At 37.1% G+C, this 10,346-nt stretch overlaps 1 protein-coding gene across 33 annotated transcripts in view; it reads right to left on the bottom strand.

Annotated features, from left to right (window-relative positions):
• ESRRG (estrogen related receptor gamma) overlaps window positions 1-10,346 on the bottom strand; it is a 406,125-nt gene that overhangs the window by 5,148 nt on the left and 390,631 nt on the right. For all 33 annotated transcript variants that reach the window (XM_051615738.1, XM_051615710.1, XM_051615725.1 and 30 more), the window contains one exon: window positions 9,743-10,012. In XM_051615738.1, the coding sequence (XP_051471698.1) occupies window positions 9,743-10,012 (270 nt within the window). The remainder of the gene's footprint in view (window positions 1-9,742; window positions 10,013-10,346) is intronic.

Here is a 10,346-nt window from a genome sequence, read left to right as displayed (position 1 = left end):
TGAATTACATTCAGAGAATTAAGATGCATCTAAGATTAATTTCCTAAAAACTGACATGCAACTCTTTCCCTTAGATAATTAGGCCATACAGTAAACACCTCTTTCTTTTCAAACACAAACATGTAAACCCAAACACAAACCAGTAAATAACAGGTTAACAGAAATGCTTCAGCTTCTATTGTCAAAACAAATGTGCAAATTGGAAAAAAAAAAAAAAAAAAAAAAAGTTACAGCTCCTGCTCTAAAACAGACACTTAATTATATACAAGTTTGGATCATTTAGCACGTTTTATTGATTCTGATGACAGTTTATCTGTTAATTACACATAATGGAGTCCTATGGGAATTTTACATGTTTAATAATTCTGAGGCTTAGCGAATACATGCTCTAAGAAGCGTGCAGTTAAGACACGCTGCAGGGATGTGATACTGCACATCAAGGTGCACTGAAAGTAGAGAAATGCAAAGATATCTCTCTTAGGGAAAAGGAGGGTACAACATTTTAGAAAAGATGACAGGGAAATGTTACTTCTAGCAAAAATTTAGTTCTAAAGTAATGTGAGACCATTCCCCAGATCCATACATTTTTGATAGTTTTCTAATATGGCAATCCTATTTAACAACTCTGTGTCAATATGAGAAAATCCCTGAATTCTGTGTCCTATCAACAGATAAAATTGACGCAGACAAGCTAAGACACATGTATGTACAAATGGGACTGATGTCTTCAGCATAGTGTCCAATCACTGGGCTTAAATTAGAATGCAAACCCCAAACAAATTGTCATCTTTACTCCCTGACTCTTTACTAAGTCCTTGGAGATTCACCATTGTGCTATCCAACACACAATGTGCTACTCCAAGTATTTTTTTTTCCGTAAACCATGAACAATTTATACAGAAATTACACATTTTTCCTCCTCTCCCCACACCTTCAGAGCCATGGCCAGATTTGCTGGGGAACCAAACAGGACCATTTTATCAGCAACAAAAGCTTGGCAAGTCAAAGACTGCTCTTGCAACTTACTTTTTTTTTTCCCACACCACACCACACACTCCATAAAGAGACAGGTCTTTCTGGGGAACCTGATTATAAACAGTCACTTTCTAACCCTGCACAAAACTGGTCCGGTTCTTCTCAGAATCAGTATTTGTAATTGCAATTACATTTGAGTTTGCAAATAGATGGAGTCCAGACTAATATATTTTTTGCACAAAGATGAAACTTCCCTGAAATCTTTAGCTCTGCAATTTGGATAGCGGATTGGCCTGCAGCATTAGTAATATATATATGCTTTACATACATCTTAAACAGAAATTGAATGAGGAGGGAAAGAGGAGGAAAACATCCTCAGAAAACACAAGAATAGAAGGTGAATCAAAACCTGCCTTCTAGAACAGCTATTACAGTCCATGCTCTCAAAGTCTTCATGTGGACAACATCTTAAACCAAAGGATCTTATCCTCTCCATGCAGGGGTTGCAGATTGCACACCATCTCTCCAGTAAAGAGAGCAATTGCTTACATGGAAAATTAATAGTAGTAAAGCACTTAATGTATTTGTTGCTTTCTTTGAAATCAATTTAGTAGCTGGGAAGAACGTGACCAGCCAGCTCTCTGCTGGCCTCATGCAAGCACTCCACTGCCTAACAGAGGTTCATTGGAAGCAGTTTAGGAAGCTGTGCCTTGGGAGAGAGATTTTGTCACAGAAAATGGGGTAAGAAAAAAGAGCAGAGAGGGGCACTTCCAAACAGCGATTAGGACTTCAAACTGTTCTTTTTAAAATGGTGATTTAGCTTGAAAGATTTAAAAACTATTTAATCAAATTACTATGGTAATTTAACTTCCCATTTACAGAAAAGATTCAAACTCATTTCAGCTCTACCCATTCTAGGGTTTGCTAATGTTTAAATGCAAACTCACTAAATCTGTGCTATTTAATTAGACCACGATTCAGCTTGCAGATTGCTCAGGAAAATATTAATCTCTACAAAGATCCTTCTTCAAGTTTTATCCTTGCAGTCTGGAACTTCCACTTTATTCCTGGTATTAAATGAATGTAGATCTTAATCCCTCAGGCATAAGCCTTTGAAAATACGGAAAATGGTTGAAAAGGCTGAAATAGCTATGGGGAAAAGAGGAAGAAAAATAAAAGAGAAGTCTTTTCAGTAACTACAGACTGGTAGATGTAGAAGTGAATTCAGAGCAGGTTAACTTACTGCTGATAAACTCAATCCTCACTAGTCAGAGAGTGCAATGTCAATAAGAACCACTATAATTTAAGAAAACAGAGTCTGTGTGACAGTCCAGAAATAAAGAACTAATTCTATAGTCAATATAGAATTTAATTATCATTAGGTACAAAGATTTTGAATGCTCTTCCTAAACCAAGAAAAACCTTTTCCTTTGGTTTTTTTAAGTGGTTTTGTAGACAGCCTGGATAATTCACAATTACATCCAATGCAGGTAATACCCAAAGGAAACCTATACCCAGATGAACACACTTAAAAATCAGTGCCTATACAAGCCATGAAATTAACCAGGGTAATTTGAAAGTGTTGTCATTTGAAAGAAAGAAGAATTTGATTGTAAATGCCCTGCAAAAGAAAAGGATCCCAGGCCAGTGAAACCGGAGAGCTCAACAGACAAATACAAGACTTGTTGATACAACATGCTGCTGAGAACATGAAATTTCAGTCTACTGGGGGAAAAGTTGTTAGTGATCAGAGAGAGAGATCAACAAATGAGGACATCATCTGCTTAGAGAATTTTGTTCTGTTCTTGCAAGTGGTTCTTTCAACATCACAGGATGGGAAAATATTGTACCTCTTCTGATCAGCTGATCAATTGTATCATTGTGCACAAACAGGAGACAACTAGAGTTCTCATCCAATAAAAACACCACAAGGTCCAGACAGAAATTCAGATTCCAATCTGCCTCATTTAAAATTTAAACTTCATCTCAAATGCAGCAAACAAACATCCAGCCACACATTTAAAACACCACATAAAGGCTGACAACTAGCTAAGGATTGGAAAACACCTGAACTGAGGGCAAGGAGACCACTCAAAATACTGCTCTAATGAAAGCTAAAGGCTGGTTTGTATTTTGTATGTGCCATCACTAAGAAGTGGTAGAAACCCAGGGGTCTCAAATGAAGTATTTCTTAATGTCAGGCAGCATAGAGGAAGAAGTTATTATAGTGAAGGAAGCAGCAGGGAACATGCAACAGCAAAAGCACATGTTCAGATGCTGATAAAGCACATCAGAGAGGCAAATATCAACAAGTACTTGAAAGACAGCGATCGCTGCTAGGTTTGTGTTTCCATGTAACTGAGCAGTTAATAAAATCCAAACCAGATAAATCAGTTTAGAAAGTTGTAGGATTCGGAACGAACTGGATGGGATGAAGAGTAAGAACAGCAGGCAGACTAGCTTTTGCTTTACATAAGGACAGGAAAATCCTAATCTGGATTACGTCTTAAATAAGAGGAATTTTTTATACAGATTGTATTGCCAAACCAAAAACCCCACAACAACCGCAATGATTTTTTTATGGGTGAACTGTTCTCAGAATTACAGAACCTCTTCCTGTCCTGCCTGAAATTTATGCCAGTTTTACACAGGCAAACTTGCCTTTTTGCAAAGTGCTCACCCACGTTGTGTTTCTGTACAATTTTTCCTGGAACACAGGACAGTGACATTTTGAAAAGCATTGTGTTTAAGGTAGAAGCAACCCACAGAAACTACCGATAGCAAATCAACCTAGGTTCTTGGTTCCCTCACCCAACGAGAATTCCCATCCTTTTCCAGGCTAGAACTGAGATTGCCCCAGATATTTACTCTGGTCCTCCCTGTTTAGGGTCAACAACTATACTTAATTTTGACTATTTTTTGACCACTTATTTGCCTGTCTCTCGTGAACAGAACTTTCTGCTGGAGTCTGGGTGGTTAGGCTAAGAGACAAGCACACAGAGAAACAGAGTATCTTCCCTTGCAAAAAAGTACGGCAAAAATAATCTGAGTCTGGATTATTCAATTGGAAACAGACACTTCAATCGGAATATACATACATATATTGGAAATTAAAGAGGAATACGTTAAGAATTCCTTGCCCACAGGAATTACAAGCAGTGGAAACGAAAAAAAACCCTCAAATAGTGGCTTGTGTAATTGATTTTAGCAATACTGGCCTATTTTTAAGAAGAGAAGGGACATGAAAATCGAAGCCACAAAACAGTTTTTAACACACAGTGAAGATGTAGTAAGAAAAGAAATTACTTCATGGAACATGCCTATTTATTTCGGGGGGCTAGCTGGATTAGAAGTGAAGTAAAACCTCAGGCATAAGGTGAGTTAAAAACACAGTAAACCACTGTTTTTTGTGTTTGGTTTTTTTTTTACGTCCTGGAATGGTTTACTTTCCACTAGGATAGGTAGTGAGGACAATAAATAAAGGAATATTTCTGTAATGCAGGACAAATTGCATACTATGAACTTGTTTGAGTACCTACTCAATAAGGCTACTAAAACCCTGCACAAGGGGAATTTCAATGGTAGGGCTAGGGTGGGAGGTAGAACAACAACTAAAAGAAAAGGTTGAACGAATGCTTCAAAATCCTTTTTATCCACTACAAGACATAAGTAATTGCCATAATTACCACTGAGAGCCACTAGTTCAGTGCTGTGGAAATGCAGGATCAATAACAGTGAATACTAGCAATTGCAAGGGTGACACAGAGGTTCAGACCATTGCTCTCCTACCCAGAAAACCCACTGGTCAGCACAGAGCTGGTCCTGGGCAGACACAGCCCAGCTGTCACCCTCACAGGCTGCCCCAGCAGCAGGAGACTTGGGGCTCCATCTTGCCACCACTCACTGGGCTGGTCTCACTTCCTGCCCTTCCTGAGGCTCAGGCTGCTAATGTGTAAATAGTATCCACCTACTTCATAACTGAGGAATGTCTCAAAGTTATCCAGTTAACTAGAAAAATAGGAACCAGAAAAACAGAAATTGAAAATAAAATAAAGCACCAATTAACTATGCCAACACGTGCTTAATGTTATCACTAAGAAAATTGTAGCAGAGTTATTTGTTTTCTCTAAGAATTGTGGGTGCCATCAATTTGATTACATGGAGAAGCAATATGAAGAATAAACTGTGTTCAAGCAACATGAAAATGACTATAGAGGCAACATCCTTTTCTAAAAATGTGTTTCAATGCTACACCACACTCTATACAGAATTGCATGAAAGAGTTAACAGACCTTGCCATTGATATTTAGCAAAATAAACACATAACACCCTAGTAATGCTCAGGTATGCATGTGTGTGTGTATAATATATATATGCCTATTTACAATACAGAATGTTTTCATAATGAATTCTAACATTAACAAGATGACAAAATAAAAAATTGGCATTATTAGAAGCTAAACATAGTATGTTGTGACATAAGATAAACAACAGCCTATACTGGGAACAGATATGATGTCCTGTGAAATAAGCAATTTATAGGGTTCTACCAATTAATTTTTATTATGATAATATTATTTAATGGTGATAGCCTAGTGCTCTGAATACATTGTTTTGGTGGCTGGAAAGCTAAGTAAGAACAAATTAATTTTCCTACCAGGACAGACGATCATGTAACTTTACTGGCATCAATGCTGATCTGTGCTTCATTAGGCTAAAACACAAAAGATACTTCTTGGCTCTTACTCTTTCAGTATTGAAAGGGTGCTGGGTTTTTTTGGTAAAGTTAATAAGAGAGACCAGAAATTGTGATGGTGAGTACAGTTTCTCTTTCTGGTGGTATTGGCTAGACAGCTTCTATTAGCATTCAAGATTAAATTTTCAACAGTGCACAGGGTTACAGGTTTAAGTGCCTAGCACCCACATCTGGGTCAGGTTTTTCAAGATGCCAGCAGCCTATTAGGCAAATACACTTGGATCAGATTTTCAAATGCACTTATGTATTTTGACACTCTAGTTCCTTACATTAGGTCTTAGATGGGAACTGAACTTCTCTTAAAAATCAGGTCTCAATTGTGATTCCTAAGCTCTTCTGCAACAGTTGGCCTGAAGGCACAATTTAGTCCTTACTGATTAGGCAATGTCAAAAAACTGCTCACCTGCAACTCCCTGTTTAGTATTACTGACCTGATACATGAAAGCATTTTCTAATACAAAAGAGACGAGCAGGTCATCTTTTCTGTGTCAGTGTTCACACGGACATGCACGCACCTGTGTACACTTCAAACATGTTTTGTAAACATTTCACCTTCCCTTGCACACAAGGAATAATTGGTACATGCATGTTTTGGAAACCATTCAGAGTTGATTTTCTGCGTGGGTAAACAAAGTGCTCACTGGTGCCAGCTTGCTTCATTTGGGCAGTGCAAGGCGGAACACTGGGCAGTTTAATCCTGCAGCTTCAAGGTACCTACTTGCTTTTGTGTAGGGATGGCAGAGAAAGAAGGAAGGAACTTGAGAAGGAAGGAAAAGAAAGGAAGGAACTATGAACTTGTGACAGAACAGGGGCAACCCTGTGGTGCGAGAGGCTTCAGAGTTCAAGCATAAAGGCTGTCATAATTACTATGGAATCAATGCTGATGTTTAAAAGTAACCTACTAAATTCCATATAAGCACCATGTATTAAATGTAACTGTTCAAATCATGCCTGTAAAGTACGCAGGACTGAAATCTCTATACACTTCAGTACTGTGTTCTTACATGTATTTTAACTTTTCAGGTGCTATTGTGCACTCCATTTGAAATGAGTGACACAAGCCACTTGGTTGCTACACCTTGCATTTCTGGAAATGTACATAAGTGGTGTGGCATTGTCCAACCCTGTGAAGGGAACACTTGATAACGGCTGTCAGAGAATCTCCCTGAGTAACGGCTCCTCCTCTCCACCTTTCAGATATCAAATGGCAGGATAATCTCAGATCAAGTACTGCACAAGTAGACTCTGTAGGCCTAAAGAAAAGTTAGCAGTTGGGAGTTTTAATGCTTACAATACTGAGATTTGTTGGCCAAAATAAAGCTCATGGTATTTATACAAATAAAATATAATCAATATGAAGACAACCTACAATTTCTTTTCCTGCTTCTATACACCAGCAGGAAAAGTACTCTGACACTGTATCACAAATCACTAACCCATCTTTGCATACTGTTTACAGTAGAGTCAACCTGGGAATATTCCTAGAGAGTGGATATGGCTAAAATGTCTGAAATGCCTAAGATTCATTCTCTCTACAGCTATAAAAAGCCTAATATATTTTAAACCAGAAAAATAAATTGTGGAAGTTTTGGATGAAAGCAGATGTAGCAAAAAAATATATTAAAATATGAACTACTAAGTGATTAGTTTTATAATTGCATTTTTTTTAAATTTTCAGATATAGTTGCATTTACATTAATTGAGTTCATAGTTATGGGAAAATATGTTATTTCTAGTTTTGTCCGTAAAAAAGACAAAACCATATTTTTACTGTAATTAATTTACTTTTAATTTAATTTTACTTTAATTTTAGCAGCATTTGTAAATTAAAATACTAGGGGTCTAATATGCTTTGATGGACTGTAATTCTGCAGGTGCTGTTTTGCACCTACAGGTTAGTACAGATTCAGCTGATAGAAGTTTGGTATCTGCTGCGTGTACAAACTGAAGCTGAAATGCTGAATGTCAGAAGTCATACCTTTTGTTGAAAGGCAAGTCAAAAGGTTGGGCTGCTTTCTAACTCCTCCTTGCAGAAGTTTCATTTTAAAACAGCAATTTTATTTCTTTTAAGATGACGGAAGGAAACATTTTCACTTAAATGTGCCCTGAATTTCAGTATGCTGACTTGTGTTTCTCTCTGACATTATCCTGGCTGTAATTCCCATTGAAGTTAATGAAGCTACAGATGATTTTGATACACTCTATGCACAACATATGACTGAACTTTTTTGGCAGTAGTATCTTTTATAATCACTTAAACATGCATGCCTTTTTGGGGGAGAAAAAAAACAAAACTGTGAGTGGTATTTAATACCATATCCCTATATTCTAACCTCTTATCCTTCTTATCAAGAGAACTGTAGAAATACTTCTAATTCAGTCTTAGAATTACAGAATCAAAATAAACAGAAAAACACTTCACAATTTCGACTCCTAATTCCAGATAACTTCATTGCTCTGCTCATTAAGCATGACCAACTTTGAGAAAAATCCTTCTTGTAGCTGCAAAGCATCCTCAAGTGGTCAAAATTATAAATAAATCTGAATTTATTTATTTTTTTATTTGAGAGGCATTTCAGCATTTTGTTTATTCTGAAAACAAGATAATATTCTAAAAGTAAGGGATGAGTTAGTGGGGTGGAGAATATTTTTTCAAAGAAACTACTAAGCCTCTTAGCTTTGCATGTTTTTGAATTGCATTTCCAATTAAAAATGCAGAGTGCTAAATCACATTACAAAGACAAATAGGAAAGTACAACTTCATTGTTGAAAACAATTTCCCTCCTATCAATCTGAGGATTCATGCATCAATATTGTAGATGAACTGTTAATTACAAAATCAATTAAAAAATTATTTCTAAAAACAGTCACGCGTCCTGGCTCTCAGGGGGGCAATTTGGGCAGAAGGTCTCATCTCACTAGGACCGCGCCAAATCACAAGTCGTCATCCACAAGTAAGCAAAAGCAATCTGGTTTTTCATTTTTCAGCGCGGCTGAGCCCAGCCTGAGATTGATCGTCACATATGGCCCCAGAAAACAAACTGTCAATACCTTGAATGCTGCAGAATTTGAACAAATAGCCGTCCACCCATTCAAGCCACTCATTGCATCCCATTTAACAGATTTTATTGACAGTTTCCTTCTTGTAATTAAAGGGAAAACTACTGGCCAGCAACCAAGATAAAGTTCAAAGATAGGGTCAAAACAAAAGCAGATGGAGGGGCACGGTGTGACTGTCAATGGAACATAGCATCAGAGCATGTTATTGACACACAGGTATCTAATGATCGGCACGTCATTAAAGAGGGATCTATCGTGAACTTTATGCAAATGCTAAAAGGGACTTAAGACTACAATAAAGCATTAAGGAGACACAAAAGGAAAAACAACAAAGCACAAACGATTTTTACTTATCTGGCAGTATTCACTGCTTCAGCACTTTTAAATTCAAATGCAAAAAAAATATAAATTTTCTGAGATTTTTAACCCTTGCCTCACAGGTAATTATTTGCAGAAGTAGTCTCATAAATGCAGAGGATCCGTAAAGTAAGGTGCGGTCCTTGTAAGATTAAATATCTTCCCTCCTCCCACATCCCGAATTTACCCCATCAAATAAAGCAGAAGCTGCCTTTAAAGAGAGTGTATACAGCATATTCTCATGCATCCTTTCAGTTTGTTTTAACTGCAAAGATTAGACTTGTCTGGATTATGGAATTTATTTAGGAGAACAACATCTACATTCATTTGAATGGATTTTTGCCTGTAAAATACTCTCCAAATCATTCAGTGAGGTGGTATTCTCCACTCCCTTAGGAACACATTCCACAATTACTTAGAACCCAAACGTTGCTCTTAGTGTGAACTGCTTTGTTTGTAGCCCTGGAAATTAAGGTCTGATTTGCAATTTCTTACTCTAAAAATGTGTTTAAAACAAGCATGCAGAAAGTATTATGGAGAAAAAAATACATTGACATATTAAAAATGTAGCAACCGTGATGCCACTCTGCCAACCTGAATTAGCGAGTGCTATAGCTTTGAGGGTGACAAACTCTTCTTTCTCCAGCTTCATGCTCTTGTATTTCTTTACCAGCTGCAGTATGGCATTGTTAAGGTCAAGAAGCCCTGCCAATTTGGATTGGTCTTCATCCATAATATAATCTTCAGCATATACGAGCTCATCCTCAAAAGAAAGTGACCGGTATACAACACCAAGAATCAAGATCTCCATCCAAGCACTCTGCAGAAGGCTCATCTGGTCAGCTAGAGACAAAGTGGAGAATCCTGAATAGAAAAAAAAATACAGGAAAAATATTAAGTCTGTTTGGATTTATCGGAAATCTGCTCCTGTTTTTTATTTAATTTTATATTCATTGTGATAAAACATGTGCCTACTCTTTTTATTTCCCCTTCTGCTTTTGTGCCTCTCCTCCCCATTCTAATACAGGAAAGTAAATTAATAGAAAATCAAATGTCTCCTAATCAGCACACAAAGTTATAAACAAGTTGGAATTTGAAGACTCTTTCTGTAAGACTGCTATTAATTTGGGAGTATTGCAGTGACAGTCTGTGATCTGTGTGATGTTTTCTTTGTCTGAAATACTCATGCTTAGTTCTA

Source organism: Apus apus, chromosome 3 (genome assembly GCF_020740795.1).
Source record: "Apus apus isolate bApuApu2 chromosome 3, bApuApu2.pri.cur, whole genome shotgun sequence".
NCBI lineage: Eukaryota > Metazoa > Chordata > Aves > Apodiformes > Apodidae > Apus > Apus apus.
Note: the sequence above shows the minus strand (reverse complement) of the source record. Positions and strands in the feature narration are given on the sequence as shown.